The following is an 18,746-nucleotide window of genomic DNA, read 5'->3' as shown; positions in this document are numbered from 1 at the left end:
GTCAAATGGAGAGCCCTTACAAGATACGGAGAAAGAAAAGGAAGAACTTCGGCCTGGTCTTGTTCTAGACACCTGTATGCAACCACCAGATATAGCACAGGACATTTTATCATATGGTGAAGGAATATTTAGCATTGTACCCGCCCAAGGAAATAGACCTGTTGGCTTCTTCTCTGTTCCTAAACTTGAAGCCATGGCCTTTCCTGTGCAGTTCCCAACTGGACAGAACACATTAGATGAAGCCAGACAAGTCAAACTGTCCCCAAGCATGTATTTTAATACATGGCTGTTCTCTGCAGATACACGGTTTGCAACTGACCAAAGCTACCTATTCTTTGCACAGTTTGTAACAGAAACACACATGGCTACAAACAGCATGTCCATCCAATTGCGCAAAGGTAAGGCAATCACCAAGGATGGACGTAGAATTTGTAACAGAATGCTTCAAAATAAAGACGAAGTGGAGAGACTGATAAATAACAAAGATGCAACACGTTTCATGAAACCTCTGAGAGGTACTCCAGCCTATTGGGAGAAGGCACTAAAAGATCTCCATGCTATGGTCAGACAGTTAGGAAAGCCAACTTTTTTCCTGACATTTTCAGCTGCTGAAATGAGATGGCCTGAGGTTGTTGAGGTCATAAAAACCCAACAAGGTGAACAAGTGGATTTTTCACAACTTGACTGGAACACAAAGTGTGAAATTCTCCGAAGCAACCCTGTGACTGTGATGCGATTGTTTGAAAAAAGAGTCGATGCACTAATGACAACACTGATCCTGTCCCCGGCACAGCCCATCGGTGAAGTAGAAGATTACTTTTATCGAGTGGAGTTTCAGGCCAGAGATAGCCCTCATATCCATTTACTGGTTTGGGTCAAAGATGCACCTAAATTTGGAAGCGACCTTGAAGACCACGTGTACAAATTTATTGATAAGTACATAACATGTAAGATGCCTGACCAAAATGCCGATCCTGAACTTCACAAAATTGTGTCTGAGGTTCAAGTCCACAGCAGAAATCACTCCAGATCCTGTAAAAAAGGTAATGTGTCATGTAGGTTTGGGTTCCCCAAACTACCGGTAGACCAAACAATGATCACTTTCCCAAGCCCAGATGATGACGATGATCACAATGATAAGCAGCATAGCACAAGTAAGGAGAAAGGCACAAATGAAAAACAAAAGCAAAAAAACAGACGACTGGCTCTCGCAAAAAAACAGAAAGAGGCCAAAGAAACACTCCAGCCATTGAGAGATTTGCTCTGACCCAAATTCCTCGTTTGAAGACTTGTCTGAGCTGCTTCACAAATGCAAATTAACTTATGAACAATACTTGGATAAATCTTCAATTTAAGCAATGGCCATGTCATCCTCTTAAAGCGTGAACCTAATGACTGCTGGGTGAATGCATACAATGCAGATCTGCTGAGAGCCTGGAATGCCAACATGGACATCCAATATGTCATTGATGACTACAGCTGCCTGATGTACATGATGTCTTATGTCTCTAAACCCGAATTTGAGATGACACAATTTCTTAATGGAGTCATCCAGGAGGTCAAAAAGTCCAATGTCAATGAAAGAGATGAAATGAAACAGATAATGCAGGCATATGCTAAACACAGAGAAGTCAGTGCCCAAGAATCCGTGGCAAGGACATGCAGCCTGCCACTAAAAAGTGTTCACGCAGTGTGGTGTTCATACAGACTGATGATGATGCCCTGAAAATGAGTCTCCCGATGAGCAGGTTGCAGAGCATGGCACCAGATGATGAAAATGTGTGGATGTCTGGATTGCCCGAAAAATATGCAAACAGACCCAGAACACCTGAGTTTGAAAGAATGTGTTTGGCTGAATTTGCTTCAGAGTACAGGATTCTCTACAGCCGTCAAACAGAGTGAAAAAATGCCATCCCTCTTTTGAATAACATGGGTTATATTCAAAAGAGAACAAGAGGGAAACCTGCAATAATCAGATATCCTCGGTTCTCAGAAAAGAAACAACCAGAGAAGTTTTATAGCAGACTACTAAAACTTTATTTTCCACATCGATCAAATGATGACCTTAAAAACACAAAATACCCCACATCCGAACAGTTCTACAAAAGTGGACGAAAACATGGTTTTGCAGTACGGCCAATTGTTACCTTTAACAAAAAGCGTTATGAAAGCCATGGCAAAACAATGGAAAGGGCACTGGAACAGATTGAACAACAAGGCCCACTTATCAATGCATGGAACACCTTTGCACCTGAGGTTGAAGTAGATCGTTTAGAGTGTGTGGCCCAACGACAATCCAGACATGACACTGACGAAAATGAAATGGACATTGTTCCAGACTACCAAGTCAGTGGTAGCAGCAGTGGAGCCATGCCAGCAATCATAGCACCAAAGCTGAGCCCAGACTTTGTCAGAAAAATGTACCAAAGTCTGAATGAAACCCAAGCATCCATATTCTACGCAGTGCGTGAGTGGTGTTTCAAACTTGTGTGGGGTCACTGTCCTGAGCAGTTCTTTTATTTTGTCTCTGGAGGAGCTGGCTGTGGAAAATCACATGTTATCAAGTGCATATATGAGGAGGCAACAAAGATTTTGCACCAACTCCCCAGATTCCGTGACCAAGCAGACATGTCCTACCCTGCAGTACTGCTGACTGCATTTACTGGCACTGCAGCTTTTAACATATCTGGGAAAACACTGCACTCTCTGCTAAAGCTGCCAAAATCTTTAAACCCGCCGTATCAGGGACTGGGCAATGCACTGGATGAAGTGAGAGCTTCACTTTCAAATGCAGAGATTCTGGTCATTGATGAGATATCTATGGTTTCTAAAGACCTTTTTGCCTACATCCACTGGAGACTTCAGAAGATCAAAGGAAACAAGAAGCCTTTTGGTGGGATGTCTATCCTTGCAGTAGGAGACTTTTACCAGCTGCCACCCCTTGGAAAAGCCAAACCACTCTGTGTGTACGAGGACAATGTCCTTGATCTCTGGAAAGACTATTTCCACATGGTCAACCTGACAGAAATCATGCGACAGAAAGATAATCGTTCTTTTGCTGAAGTTCTGAACAGGATAAGAGTGAAGCAAAAAACAGATTCTCTTGAAGCCAATGATAAAGCCTTGCTCACACAGGCTATCCATGACATGAAAGACTGTCCATCTAATGTGTTACACATTTATGCTACAAACAAAGAGGTCGACAAACACAATTCAGCAACTGTAACTGCTCTTCATTCTGATATCATAAATATTCAGGCCGAAGACTACAGAAAAGACCCACGAACGGGTGAGATGGTCCTCCTGGCAGATATGATGAAAGGCAACAAAAGAGATTTACCTGATAACATACAAGCTGCACCTGGAGTGCGTGTTATGATTATTAGAAATTTGGATGTTGAAGATGGGCTTGTTAATGGGACATTTGGAACAATCACGAACATTGTGACAACCACACAGGATGGACCAAAAACTGTGAATCTCATTGGACTTACGCTGGACAATCAAAATTCTGGGCAAAAGTTTCGCAGAAAAATACAAGGATCCTCAGACAATCTGGTATATATTAAGAAATGTGAAGAATCTACAAGTAAAAAAGGAGTTCTTCGCAGGCAATTTCCAATGAAGTTGGCCTTTGCATGTACAGCTCACAAAGTACAAGGCATGACAATGGAGTCAGCAGTAGTATGTTTGAAGCGTGTTTTTGAACCTGGAATGGCCTATGTTGCACTCAGCCGCACAACCTCACTTAAAGGACTGTACATCACAGACTTTGATGAAAGGAAAATCTATGCTGATCCTGCCATCACATATGCACTCAAAAATATGAGACATGCATCATTTGAGAATGCAAGACCACTGTTGCAATTCTTAAAATCAGTTGTTCCCACAGTCCCCACGTTGACAATTATCCATCACAATGCACAAGGTCTCCCAACTCACATGGAGGAAATGAGATGCCACCATGAACTCAGCCTTGCTGATGTTTTATGCATAACAGAAACTCACTTGTCTGGATCATCAGTTTCTCCCCGCTTCCAGCTGGAACAGTACAACATGGCCACACGCAACAGACCGTCTCTTACACAAACCATACAGACATGGCAAAGGTAAATGGCGGTGGAGTTGCAATGTACTACAAAACAGTTCTTACAGCAGAGTCTCGAAAATACCTGCAAAATGTGACTGACCTTGAATTTGTTGTTATCAAGGTTGAATCACCAGTCACAGCTTTGACAGCAACTGTATACAGGCCACCGAATTACAGCCACGTGAGGTTTTTACCACAAATGCAATGTCTTTTGGACTCATTGGAAATGATGAATTGCCAACCAATTATTGTTTGTGGAGACTTCAATGAGGACCTTATGAGCAGAGGAAAAAAACCCATCCAAGAACTGTTTCAGTCAAGAGGATATGCACAACTTATTACTGCTGCAACTACCGAAAAACACACATTGATTGATCACCTTTACATATCGCAGCCATACGCCTGCCTCCAGTCAGGTGTTCTGAATACATATCACAGTTATCACAACCCCATTTATTGTGTAATTCACTAACACAAAATGACTGCAAGGTTGTGAGGGATATGGACTTGCCAAGTGATCTTAGTGTCTTTGCAACTGAGCACACTCTACCAGCAACACTGACAGCTCACCAGTGGGAGCTGATAGATAAGACTGCTGATGTGCTCTCATCCATTGAAGAGCTGACCAGAAACGTGAACAGAGAGACTGCAACTGCACCTGATGGGATCCCTGCCATAACAGGTCATTTGTATTTTTTTGTTTCTTACTTTATATTCTAACATTTATTGATATTGTTTGAAACAAACTATAATCTCATCCATTCATTAAGTCATCCATCCATTCATACTGTAACTCCTCAGATGTGTTCTGTCCAGTGAAGGCAGTGGAGAAGCCCTACACTGATCTTGAAACTGTGCCACGCTAGTAGAAACCGGCTACAAGGATGGGTAGGTATAGTGAAATTAAAATGCACCTTTTGTACAACAGGTTTATATACAGTCAAGTGATCAAAAGACACCAGTATTAAACCCATTTAAGCCAACTACATGCTTGGATTGGAACTGTATACAGGCCACCAAATTACAGCCACGTGTGGTTTTTACCTCGCATGGCAACTTACCTCATCCAAAGACACCAGTATTAAGCCAATTTCTTTTTTTAACTTCATTTTTAATTTAGTTTTGGGTAATTTAGTTCTAAAGTTAGATTTGTTTTTGCAATTATTTATTGGAACTTCATTACTTGTCAGTTTGCTAACTGAAGAGCTGCGCTTTGTGATGTCTCTTGTTTTATTGTTTTAAATTGTGTTTTACTTTTATCTGTTTCTAGCTGTTTTCGCATAGTCAGCCAACCACTTGCTTCCAAATGACCCTTATCCAGAAGTATCCGTGAGTGCCTCATCAACAGAAACTAAAGTGGAGACCTACCTCTCAGAGAAAAACGCACACATAAGAAAAGTCGACCAACTTCAGTACTGGGAAGAACCTCCCAATCTGTTTCCCTCTATGGCTGCTGTTGCGATCCCAGTGTGCCCCCTGTAGCTCTGTGGACAGTTTTGGATTTGTTTACATCTCACCCCAACCGGTCGCGGCAGATGGCCGCCCCTCCCTGAGCCTGGTTCTGCCGGAGGTTTCTTCCGGTCAAAAGGGAGTTTTTCCTTCCCACTGTCGCCAAAGTGCTTGCTCATAGGGGGTCATATGATTGTTGGGTTTATCTATATACATTAATGCTTGTATGCTTTTCATTTATACTTTTGCCTTACTCTTCAGTTCATAATATAAGGTTACTTGAATGGTTTCCTTTTCCTTTTTTATTTTATATTGCTTTGTTATTTACCACAATCTAAATATCATGTTTAAATGTCATACATTATTGTAAGTGGTATTTGTACAAAATATTGTTTGAATAACATGATAAATTTATTAGTCCCGCAAGGGGAAATTTCATAATTTGCATGTGGTATTTTCCCCTTTCACATTAAAATACCTTTGAAATACAAATTGAATACCGCTTAATGGAAAAAAATTTTCTACCACTTTAAACGACTCAAAACTGTAAAATCTAAATTGTAACTTCTCTTGAACACCTGACACTAAAGCATAATTTATTTTATTTCTTTTATATCTATTAACTTCTTTTGTAATCATGTAACTGGAGCATCTTTCTCTCCTCTGTATGCTGCATATAACAGAGATCACAATACAGCTTACTTTGCTTTAAATTGAAAATCAGCTGTATTCCATTTCCCTCCTCCTTGTGGTATAAATGGCAAACTATGCTCATGTTGCATATTGCTCCCTCTAGTGTTATAAATGGCAAACGGCACTAATTGAACCACATTAAAGGCAAACTACACTCATTGGCAGTAGCATAGGCACACTTAAAATTTCTTCTGAAATTTTCGCTTTCTAGTCTGAGTATAAGATTTCTTGGCTTCTGAGAGGCCAGTGAAGTATTCATGAGGGCGGTACACAGGAAGTGTTGGGTTGTTTTTGCCGTGTGCTGAGAGTAAAGAGGCTGCTAAGAAAGTTATCCGTCTCCATCTTGCTGTTCCTAATTATTCAGAGAGATTCCAAACCATAGTGAACCCTCACGTTACATTGGTGGCAGCAGTGAGATTTATTTTCTTGATGGTTCTGTGTATTTTCCCTCTCTGTGAACAGCTGATGAACTGAAAATAATCATTTATGGAGATAGTAAGGATTGTTGCAGCTTTTCTCTCTGCTTTTGTGATTTTTTTTTTTTAGCTGGATATTTGTTGGGAACATGTCAGCTGATGAAAGTGAATCTGTGCACGAGCTGCGCTCTTCTCCTGTGCCACATTCGAGGTCAGTGGATGCAATACAGACTGTTGCTGCTTCCGCCCACCATACCATCTCCGCCCTGACAATAGATCTTCCATCTGTTGTTTTTTTTTTTATTTGTTCATTTCAGGCACAACAAAATACATATATTAAACATAAGGTGCACAAAAACAAAAAACAAATTTACCTGAAAAGGAGTGGGACGAAGAAAACTTATTAAATCCCACCCCTATACTCACTCATCAACAAAAAACAATAGCTTCCCACAGCTACGCCCATCATTGCAAACCAAACAACACATCAACAGCCCCGGGCATCTCAACAGCAGCTCGCAAACAACAAATAGAACCTTCATAACTGAAAACAAAATATATTAATTATAAATTGCGTTACCACAGGTAACAGGCAATAATAATTACATAGTAACAAAAACACATCTACACACACATGTACATATATGTACATACATACACTTTTTTTTTTTCTTTTTTTTTTTGAATCCATACCAGCAATGGTAAGAGAACAGACGTTACAGAGCACACCAAAACCATCATTGAGTATACTGTGACCAGACCAACTGTTTGTAGAGGAATTTAAATTTATGAATATTTTTGCATTGTTTCAGTTGTAAACTCAGACTGTTCCAGATTTTCACACCACATACAGACACACAAAAACCTTTACGGGTTGTTCGAGTTCTGGGTAATTTAAATTCTCTGAAGCCTCTCACATTATAAGCCCTTTCTCGAATTTCAAATACAGTTTGTAAATTTGCAGGTAGAAGTTTATTAAAGGCTTTGTATAAGATTATGGATGTATTGTAATTAACCAGATCCTGGAATTTAAGTAACTTTGCCTGAAGAAAGAGTTTGTGAGTATGATCTAGATAACCAGCCTTGTGAATAATACGCAGTGCTCGTTTCTGTACTGTGACTAATGGATTGGTTGTATTTTTATATGTGTTTCCCCACACTTCCACACAATATGTAAAATATGGAAGGACCAGGGTACAGTACAGAGCACAAAGTGCATCTTTATCAAGGTATGGTTTCACTTTGTTCAAAACTGCGAGGCTTCTGGAAATTTTGGTTTTTATGTGTCTGACGTGGGGTTTCCATGAAATTTTGTTATCAATTACGACTCCCAAAAATTTGTTTTCACTCACATTATCAATTGGTACACCTTCAATAATAATTGGTAATTCTATATTATATTTTAAATTACCAAAAAACATTGCTTTAGTTTTATTTATATTTAATGATAATTTATTTATATCCATCCATTTTTTTTTATTAATTTTAGCTCCCTGTTTACGGTCATTACAAGATCAGTATAATCATCGCTGCTGAAAAATATGTTGGTATCATCTGCGAACAGTATGAGTTTAAGTACTTGAGAAACATCAAAAATATCATTTGTGTATACATTGAAAAGTTTTGGTCCCAACACTGACCCTTGGGGAACACCACATGTAATACCAAGTTTTTCTGAATGGTAATGCCCTATGCTAACATATTGTTCCCGACCCGTTAGGTAACTTTTTAACCAGTTACCAGCTTTCCCTCGAATACCATATCTTTCCAATTTATCCAATAAAATTGAGTGATTGATTGTGTCGAAGGCCTTTTTGAGATCAACAAAAATACCAACTGCATATTTAGTTTTATCCAGTGCATTAGTAATTTCTTCTACTGCCTCAATTATCACCATTGAAGTGGTTCTTTGCGTTCTGAAACCATACTGACCAACATTTATTATTTGATGTTTTTCAAGGAATTTTTCTAATCTTGAATTAAAAAGTTTTTCTAAAATTTTTGAGGATTGAGGCAGTAGAGAGTTTTTATAGGAGATGGAACTGAATTTTTTACAAGTTGGTCTCGTCATTTTAAAGTAGCAGTGCAAGCTATGACTCCACCTAAGGTAGATTTGGCAACTGTGATGTCCTCTGTTCTGCCTACTCGTCTAGCAGATGCTGCATTTTTGTACTGGGACAGTTTGCCTTCATCAACCCAGAAAGACTAGTGAAGGATAAGCTCAGAGAGGTTTTTGGTCCAAAATATTCTCTGCCATTCTTCCAGACACATGTGAATGCTCACCCCCGGTAACCAGGTGAAAGTTTGGATGTATACTGTGCAGATATTACCCGTCTTGTGCTTGAAGCTTTCCCTAACTATGACTACAATGCCTTGGAAGGGGAAAATCTCGCCGTTTTGTTGCTGGGTTGGACCCCACCTTGCAGTCTAAGATTCATTAGATGGGTGCAGAGGATCTCGACCGAGCCCTGCGCATTGCCAGCCGTTGTGAGAGAGTACGGGCAGCATTACAACTTACAGCTGCTGGATCCTCTCATATTCCGTCTTCGGAACAGGTTGCTATGATACATCCTCAGCCTACAGAGGCTAAACTTCTTCAAGCAGTTGAGGAGCTCACTTACTGTAACCAGCCTGAAACATGAAGTACAGCAGTTACGGGAGTTACTTTGCCCAACGTATGGACTCAAGTCGTGATAGATCCTCCTCTTCTGATGTTCAGTACAGCACCCACAGTGCATCCCCATCACCTTATCATGCCAGACAGCATCCAAGAGACTATTACTCACCTGAGAGGTATTATCATCGTGATCCAGAGTCTCGCCGTGAACGTCCTTCTGACCCTGTACCCCAGAGGTTCAATGAGTGGGACAAATATGACAAACACGGTCAACGCACATACCATTCTCAACAGCCCTCCCAGTATTCCAGGTACAATTACCCTGACAATGACAGATACCGACGCAGTCCCAGTCCTGCTCCACGTAGAGTTAGAGATGCAGGGTCCCACAGTAGGACCAGTGTTCTTTTCCAGTCCCCTGAAAGGCCTGCACATTTCAACTCCGGCCCACAGGGAAACTTTCATTAGCTGCTGTTGAGAGGCAAACATCAGCTACAGTGTCAGAGCCCCAAAACAATAATTCAATTCAATTCAATTCAATTCAATTTTATTTATATAGCGCCAAATCACAACAACAGTCACCTCAAGGCGCTTTATATTGCACAGTAGATAGCACAATAATAGATACAGAGAAAAACCCAACAATCATATGACCCCCTATGAGCAAGCACTTTGGCGACAGTGGGAAGGAAAAACTCCCTTTTAACAGGAAGAAACCTCCGGCAGAACCAGGCTCAGGGAGGGGCGGGGCCATCTGCTGCGACCGGTTGGGGTGAGAGAAGGAAAACAGGATAAAGACATGCTGTGGAAGAGGGAGAGAGACTAATAACAGATATGATTCGATGCAGAGAGGTCTGTTAATACATAGTGAGTGAGAAAGGTGACTGGAAAGGAAAAACTCAATGCATCATGGGAATCCCTGGCAGCCTACGTCTATTGCAGCATAACTAAGGGAGGATTCAGGGTCACCTGGTCCAGCCCTAACTATATGCTTTAGCAAAAAGGAAAGTTTGAAGCCTAATCTTAAATCCAAACTGGAAGCTGGTTCCACAGAAGAGGGGCCTGAAAACTGAAGGCTCTGCCTCCCATTCTACTTTTAAATACTCTAGGAACAACAAGTAGGCCTATCTCTACTCTCAAGATTAGGCTTCAAACTTTCCTTTTTGCTAAAGCATATAGTTAGGGCTGGACCAGGTGACCCTGAATCCTCCCTTAGTTATGCTGCAATAGACGTAGGCTGCCGGGGATTCCCATGATGCACTGAGTTTTTCCTTTCCAGTCACCTTTCTCACTCACTATGTGTTAATAGACCTCTCTGCATCGAATCATATCTGTTATTAATCTCTGTCTCTCTTCCACAGCATGTCTTTATCCTGTTTTCCTTCTCTCACCCCAACCGGTCGCAGCAGATGACCCCGCCCCTCCCTGAGCCTGGTTCTGCCGGAGGTTTCTTCCTGTTAAAGGGGAGTTTTTCCTTAACACTGTCGCCAAAGTGCTTGCTTATATGGAATAATATGTTTGTTGTGTTTTTCTTTGTATGTATAATTGTAAAATCGAACTTACAATATAAAGCGCCTTGAGGTGACTGTTGTTGTGATTTGGCACTGTATAAATAGAATAGAATAGAATAATGTACTTCAGACCAGGAGATTGGCAAAATGTATAAATACGATGGCGATTAGGGGAATTGGAGACAGCTGCATAACACAGCAGGGATACATTGGGAATAAGAAGACAGTGGAAGTAACACTCAACACAAGAAAGAGACAAGAGGCCACCAAACTAAAACACAGACTAAGACACACGAGCTTGACACAGACAAAACCATAAACAGACATGAAGACAAGACTGACTTTAACACTAGAGTATTTTCACAAGTGTTCCATCCACTTGTGGAAACTGAAGAAGAACTACACTAAAAAGTAATATGGAACTGAAAACAAAAGAATACATAATGTAAACATATCATCAAATAATCCAGGACTCACAAACAATGATATGATGAACAGAACTATAAAGAACAAAACTGAGAAATGCTCGGTAAACTGACCAACGACTATGTCATCCTGTCATTTTTTAATATCAAAGTTAATGTGTCCTGATTTGTAGATAGTGCCATCTTACAAATACCAGGAAATCCAACTGGGTGACAAGCCAGAGTTGTTTGCTTACACACCCACTGACTAGAAAAAGGGTCCAGGACTCTTCAAGCTGGGATACAGGCATAATAGAAAAAGATTTAAACAGATAGAAAGTCATCAGAAGGCATTGCCTGTTGTTGCTGCTGCTGTCAGACTTTTTAATTCATCCACTTGTGTCAGACACATATTGAACAGGAATAAACATGACTCACTGACCTCTCTCAGTTTGTATACCACAATGTTTGCTTAGACACCTGTATGCTTATATTGTTTATATCCCAGAAACATTAAGGTTAAAACTTGTGTTCCTATGTCTATGTATAAGTTTATTTTCATATCTCTATATTAATCTATTTATAGCTCCATTCCCTCACTTCATTTTATACAATTGCTTTGTTCCTGCATGAGAGCTATTTAAAGTGGTTTCACACACAGTGCCTCCAGATGAATGCAGAGTAGTTTTGGACAGCAGAGGCTGGAGAATGGTATTGCTCTCTGTGTGAAAAATAACTACTTATTTGAAATGAAGATGAATGTATGTTGTCAAGGCAAAAAAAAGTTTTTTCTTTTAAACAGTACATTGCATAATGACTGAAAATGCAACGTACTGTTTATAGAGCGATCGTGGCTCAAGAGTTGGCAGTTCGTCTTGTAATTGGAAGGTTGCCGGTTCGAGCCCCGGCTCCCACAGTCTCGGTCGTTGTGTCCTTGGGCAAGACACTTCACCTACTGGTGATGGCCAGAGGGGCCGATGGCGCAATATGGCAGCCTTGCTTCTGTCAGTCTGCCCCAGGGCAGCTGTGGCTACAACTGTAGCTGCCTCCACCCGTGTGTGAATGAATAGTGGAATTGTAAAGCGCTTTGAGGGTCTCGAAAAGCGCTATATAAATGCAATCCATTATTATTATTATTATTATAAGATAGGGGAAACCTGCAGTCAGCTGAGACCGCAGAAGTCACTTGGATGAGTGACGAAACTTTTCTCCCATTGAAAACACTACGTCCAGATGAACAGAATCAAACTTTAGGGATTTAATTACCTGGATGATTGAGCATGCATCAAGACATTCTCCGTGTTGTTTCTGAATTCTTTGTCACCTTATGAATAATGTATATCATTTTGAATAATTTCATGTAAATTTAAGTCTTAAGTCTGAGGAAAGAATGTAATTTGTTTTTACACTTCTTGATACTTGGATATGGGGATTAATAGCTAGTTATTTATATATTTTCATTATTTTCTGTATTTCAAACTGTAAATTAAGCTTGTTTGGTTATATTTTTTATTGCATTCTTGTAATTTTTCATGCTTGTACTTTTAATACATTTTTGATAACATAAAAATAAATTCTGAGAGATACCTGCATTGTGTGTTACATTGGTAAAGTATAATATATTGCATTAGAAACTTTCACAGGATCAGTTCTGGACTATATCAAGTTCTGTATTGCAAATGTGACTGTGGACAAAAGCATTCGGGTTTTCCCAAACCAAAACCCCTGGATGACCAGCGAGGTCTGCACACTCCTCAAAGCCCACGATGCCAACTTTATATCTGTTGACAGAGCTCTGTACAGGTCTGCTCGAGCTGACCTGAAAAGGGGTCCCACCTGTCCAGCAACAACACACGAGAGGTGTGGCAGGGAATAATAGACATCATAAACCACAGAGGCAGAACTGTGAAAACAGAAAACTTGAGTATGCAGCTGGCAGAGGAAAAAAACAGCTTCTTCGCCCGCTTTGAAACACCACAACAGCAGCATTCATCTGCCTCAGCCCTGCTCCCATCCTCATCCTCACCTGGTTCCTGCACTGCTCCACTCACTGTAACGGAGCACAATGTCAGACGTGTGCTCCTAGCAGTGAACGCCAGGAAGGCGGCCGGCCCAGACGGAATACGTGGTAAAGTGCTAAGAGCATGCACACACCAGCTCACCCTCATCTTCACCAGAATCTTCAACCTCTCACTGGATCAGGCAGCCATCCCATCCTGTCTAAAATCAGCCACAATCATCCCAGTGCCGAAGAAGTCTCCCATCTCCAGCCTGAATGATTACCGCCCTGTAGCCCTCACACCGGTAATCATGAAATGCTTTGAGAGACTAGTCCTTCAGCACATCAAGGATTACCTCCCCCCAGAATTCGACCCCCACCAGTTTGCATACCGCGCAAACAGATCCACAGAAGACGCCATCACCCTGTGGTGGCTGCAGCTCAGGTGGCAGAGCAGGTCAGCCACTAACCACAAGGTCGGTGGTTCAATCCCAGGCTTCTCCAGTCTGCATGCCAAACATCCTTGGGCAAGATACTAACCCCATGTTACTCTCCGATGCATCCATCGGAGTATGAATGTTAGATGTGTTATTTTTACACATAACTTCATTATGGACATCTATGGTTGGATTTCTTTATACGTGTGGATTTGATTGGTTATTACTGGCATCTGGTGAAAAGTTCATGCCAACAGTACCTTTACAAAAATATTTACTTAGAGAATTTGGTGATGTGTTCAATACTAATCTTACCTGCTGGGGCTTAATTAATGGATGTGTGCACGTGAGTTAACTGGAGGAACCACATTAGCCAGTGTGATGCCAATTTAGCACTGGCGCCTTCTGAAAACATTTCAACACGTTTGAGAACTTGTTATTACAGAGCATTAACATCTGGGTTGTTTTGGTTTTGTTTTTTGTCATATTTTTGGGGTATTAGCATTTGGAGGGAAAAAATTAATTTAATCCACACTGAAGTACAGTTTCACCATCTCATCATCTTACAGCGTTATTCCACTGTCAGTTTAGTTACAAGGAAGTTATTTACTTGGGCAGCACAGTGGTGCAGTGGTTAGCACTGTTGCCTCACAACAAGGTTCTGAGTTCAATTCCACCATCAACCCAGGGATTTTCTGTATGAAGTTTGCATGTTCTCCTCGTGTTTGCATGGTCTTCTCTCTGGGTACTCTGGTTTCCTCCCACAATCCGGTAAGGATACCGGATACCATACCATATCTAAAGATGCACAGTTAGTGGGGTTAGGTTAAATTGCCCATAAGTGTGAGCATGAATAGTTGTCTGTCTCAGTGTGTTAGCTCTGTGACAGGCTGGCGACCTGTCCAGGGTGTACCCTGCCTCTTTCCCTAAGACAGCTGGGACAGGCTCCAGCCCCCCGAGACCCTGAATTGGATAAGAGGAGGAGAATGGATGGAATGGATCTTTTAACACATGAACACAGCAGGATAATAAGAAAGATAAGACCAACTGAACCTTTGTTCAGAAGCTTGGGCACATGGAAAAAAAACATATAGACTCTGGTTGGATTTGTACAAAATGAAATGCCTGGTAATGGACAAGGACATCGATGGTTACACAATAAATAAAGAGGATGTATGGATCACAAAACACGATAAGATGGCTGATCAGTTTGTTTTACTAACTCATCTACACAAGACATAGCAGCTGTGGCAGTTTGTCCTACAACAACAACTGTAATCTCCACATTTTGACTTTCTTATGGAAATAGTATTTCGCTTTTTTCATTGTTTTTTGAAATTATTTTAAGTAGTACTTAAAGTATTTCCACTTTAACCTTGAAATTTCGACATTTCTCAAAATGATCATAGTTTTTTTCTTAATGTGGCCCTAACACTCCTGCTCAGTGTAATTTTCAATGATTGAACTGTAGTAGAGACGAGCAAACATATTGGTAGATCTGAGAAGAGAGAACTTTTGTTATGAAAATGATTTTAATCTTTTACACATGATTGCATTTGAGCTTATTAAAGAGCTGTGGCTCCTGGTCACATGAAGGTCAGAAACTCTTGGCAGGCGTTAAGGATCAGCCAATACACGGTGAGGAGGACAGGAGCTCTGAAAGGAATTGCAACACACCTGCTTACATGACATATGCCTGGAGTTATATCCTTATATCCTTATATTCTTTAGAGTTAAGATTTAAGTTTTTATCATTTATCACCTATATCCTTTTGAGTAAGTTTCCTTCATGGTTTGAGTATCATCATTTGAGTGTGACATTTAGAAGTCACACATAGTTCAGCTGTGCACGAGCACAGGCCTTATGTCTGGCTAAGACGAGAGATGTGAGGTGAGCCGGAGTGCAGACGAGGTCATGACACATACATAGCATACACTGCAGACACACACATACACACCATAATAGATCTATTTTGGTAAGTAAGAAGTGAAGATGGGTTTTTGCTGCAATTGCAGAATTGTGCTGAAGTACTTAGAGGAAGTGCAACTGAGGTTGAGACAAGAAGGCGTACGTGGGGCGACACCGGGATGGAGATGAGACGTAATGTTCTTTAAACTATGTTAAAGTTCACGGAACATTTTGTGGTTTAAGTTGACGTAAGCTGTACTTTGTCTATTTTTGCAAAAGAGGGGGCTTTGTTGTCTCAACCCATATAAAACCTTTGTCTAATTGTTGTAAGTTCAGTTCGATTGCTGACTTTGCCCAGCTTCGGACTCCACGCGTGTTATCAATAAATCTTTGCTTTGATCACATCTTCTGGACCAGAGTTGTTATTTGCTTGTGAGCCCTCCGTACTCCTTTTCTCCAACTTTGAACCTTAACAGTGGGAAGCTGCAGTAACGCCCCCAGAAACCAGAGGCAGGCAGAGATGGATCCAGGAGATTTTGGCCATCCACAGCCTCCAAGAGTACCGAAGACCTAAGGCCACACATCTCAGCAAACACTGTGCAGCCATCCCAGAAAGAGAAGGACGGAGGCCCCTTACTGGCAGTAAGATACATATTAAGTAGTTCTATTTACTATCATTTTGATCTTCACATCAATTTCTTGACCTTGAGGGAGAAGTCCCAATTCAAATGTGACGTGTTATTTCTAATAATATCACCCTTGTTAGAATCAGAGTTTCTAAGTTATACTGCATTTTTTCAATTTTTAACCAAAAAGTCATTAAGCTGACCTTGAAGATCTTTGTGTACTTGAGCAAAATGTAAAGGATTGTTAACAGTACTCTATTCTACATCCCTACAAAGTTTATTAGAATTCAGCTAAAACCTTTCCTGCCATTGTGTTTACACAGAATGATCACACACATACACAAACACATATGCAAATGCTACTAAAACATAACCTTATTTGTGGTAGTAACTAAAACGCTAGCACGGTTTAGGTGCTGCTTGAGACATGTTTCTGCAGACTCCAGCATTTGGTAAGTTTGAAATTATGATGGCTTACTGTTTCACAGCAAATAATTATACAGTATAGTGTATAGTGCATTTCTTAGGTTGATTGCATGTAGGACCTGAAGCTGAGTAATAAGATGTCATTTGTTAATTTCATACATGTGTGATATTCTTTTACTGTTAATAGCTTTGTCTGCTTGTTAAAGCTCGGGGTTCCTTCCCTCATACAGTACCTGTCTTCATCACCACGCCCTGACTCATGAATACACACGATTGGTTAACGTCTCGGAACTAATTCGTTTCATTCGTTAACCGATTGTTCGTCAACATCCAGTTTCCGTGCCAAGTCACTTCCAGTAAGACAGCACGTTCAAGACGTTGACTCATATAACATGGAAGATATTTGTATTTTTTCAGATTTTGCCCATATACCGATTCTTTAACGTGTAGCTGTAAAACGACAATGATGAATGAAAACTCAGATCTCGCTCACTTTCTCGTTTTATCCAGTAAACGGGTTCATTTTCTTTTCTTCTGAAAGTCCTAACCGGAAATTACTTGAAAAGCGACCGGAATCTCTTCCTGGTCGATGTGGACAGAAAGAAGAAATTCAGGGTGAGGTCTGTTGTTGTAGTGGCGATAATAATAATGGGGGGAATTAGTGAAGATATGTCGGAAAAGTCCCGTGATTTATGTAGGATTGCGTTTTGCGGCTTATGAAGCCCACTTTCATTATGCTTGAACAGATGTGCAGCGGTGCATTCTTCACGAACACTGTGGACTGTTAGCCGCTAACGCTACAGACTAGTGCACCTGTGACCGGCTTCTTTGTGTCATTTAAATCTGCGGTTATTTTTCCTATTGACTGTTAGTTAACTCAGTTTATTAAGGTAAACTTTAGGAGGTTTTTTGTAATCATCCAGGGCGGCAAGCCCCAGTCACTGGTATCCGACGTGCTGTGCAAGATTGACGAAGAAGTCTGTCTCCAGAAATGTAAGGTCTTCACTCAGTTTGCACCTCGCTGGATGTTGATAGATCCACATAGTCCCCAGATAGTTCCGAAAGTAAGTTATGGCGTCATCCAAAGCAAAGGTCGGAGTCAACAGTGAGACAAACTCCCTTAAAGAAAGTAAAAGCAACGCGAGCAGCTCAGCTGAAGACGCCTCACCAAATAACCGCATATATTGCCTTGATGACCTGGAGACTGTCGCCACAGTCGGTGAGTTGACCACAACATTTGATTTGTCCACAACTGTACGGGTGTCTTATCTTAAGCTTTAGACTAGGTGTTCCCCAGAGGTGTTTGACATCAGAAAACCTTTTTTAAAAGTGATGAATTTTCATATTTGAGATCTTTTCCTTAAAAAACATAAAGCTGGAAGTTGGTCACACCTGGACCTGGTGCTGATGGTGTGCGGTGTGGGAGTTTTACACAGAGTCTTGCTGGACTGTGCTGATTGGTTTCTATGATCGTAACCGGTGTAAACATGTTGTTCTAAGGAAGTAGAGTGAAGTTTTGCTGGAGTGTTCAGTGATTTCCTCTGTTCAACGTCTCCTGTTATTGGCAGTCGTTGCCAACTGAAAGGTTCACTGCTTTGAAACAATTGGATCTGTTCTGTTTCCTCATTAAGAAGATCTCTCAGTTGGTCTAAACTGTGAGCATGCAGTGTGTCACTCTTACTCACACATTCACTCTTCTGTGTTTTCATTCAGTTTGGCTGTTTGGAGTCATCGACTGTACTGTGCTCAGGTCTGATAGACCTAATCCTGACTTTGTTCCATTCCCATAGAAACTGTTGGAATTGAAGGTTCTGGTCAGCTGAATGAATCTACTACCGTTTCTTTATTTGTACTTTTCTCAGTAGTTTAACTGCTACTACTGCTACTACTACTACTGCCCGTCACCCCAGGGTATGGGCCACCAAACTTTTAAGTTTAAGCTTACCTTCTCTTTTTCATTTAAATACTCGTTCAGTAATAGCAGCTCTCCCAGAACTTGACATAACTTGTTTCCATGATGTCGTATCTCATGGAAACCACTCAAATTAGACTTTTGCCACCAAATAGAATAGAATAGAATAGAATAGAATGGAATAGAATGGAATAGAATGGAATAGAATGGAATAGAATAGAATGGAATAGAATAGAATAGAATGGAATAGAATGGAA

The 18,746-nt window shown here is 40.8% G+C and overlaps 2 protein-coding genes across 7 annotated transcripts in view; both read left to right on the top strand.

Moving 5' to 3' along the window:
- The window catches only part of LOC109197015 (ATP-dependent DNA helicase PIF1), a 933,009-nt gene extending 927,493 nt beyond the window's left edge, over positions 1–5,516 (top strand). For 2 of the 5 annotated variants that reach the window (XM_019351899.2, XM_019351900.2), the window contains exons 5-6: positions 4,892–4,978; positions 5,361–5,516. Coding sequence is in view for 3 of the 5 variants with exons in the window: in XM_025902690.1 (XP_025758475.1) it covers positions 1,930–4,113 (2,184 nt within the window). In the remaining 2 variants the exon portion in view is untranslated. Of the gene's footprint in view, positions 1–1,342; positions 4,773–4,891; positions 4,983–5,360 lie in introns of those variants that run through there. The other 3 variants (XM_025902690.1, XM_025902689.1, XM_019352148.2) reach the window with 3 other exon arrangements.
- Positions 5,517–16,915: 11,399 nt separating this feature from the next.
- prkx (protein kinase X-linked) overlaps positions 16,916–18,746 on the top strand; it is a 41,337-nt gene continuing 39,506 nt past the window's right edge. Inside the window, exons 1-2 of one of the 2 annotated variants that reach the window (XM_005463658.3) lie at positions 17,126–17,192; positions 17,501–17,796. In XM_005463658.3, coding sequence (XP_005463715.1) covers positions 17,649–17,796 — 148 coding nt within the window. In that variant the 5' untranslated portion in view covers positions 17,126–17,192; positions 17,501–17,648. Of the gene's footprint in view, positions 17,193–17,500; positions 17,797–18,746 lie in introns of both variants that reach the window. The other variant, XM_005463659.4, reaches the window with a different exon arrangement.

Source organism: Oreochromis niloticus, linkage group LG23 (assembly GCF_001858045.2).
Source record: "Oreochromis niloticus isolate F11D_XX linkage group LG23, O_niloticus_UMD_NMBU, whole genome shotgun sequence".
Taxonomy (NCBI): Eukaryota; Metazoa; Chordata; class Actinopteri; order Cichliformes; family Cichlidae; genus Oreochromis; species Oreochromis niloticus.
This window is presented reverse-complemented; position numbering and strand designations above follow the sequence as displayed.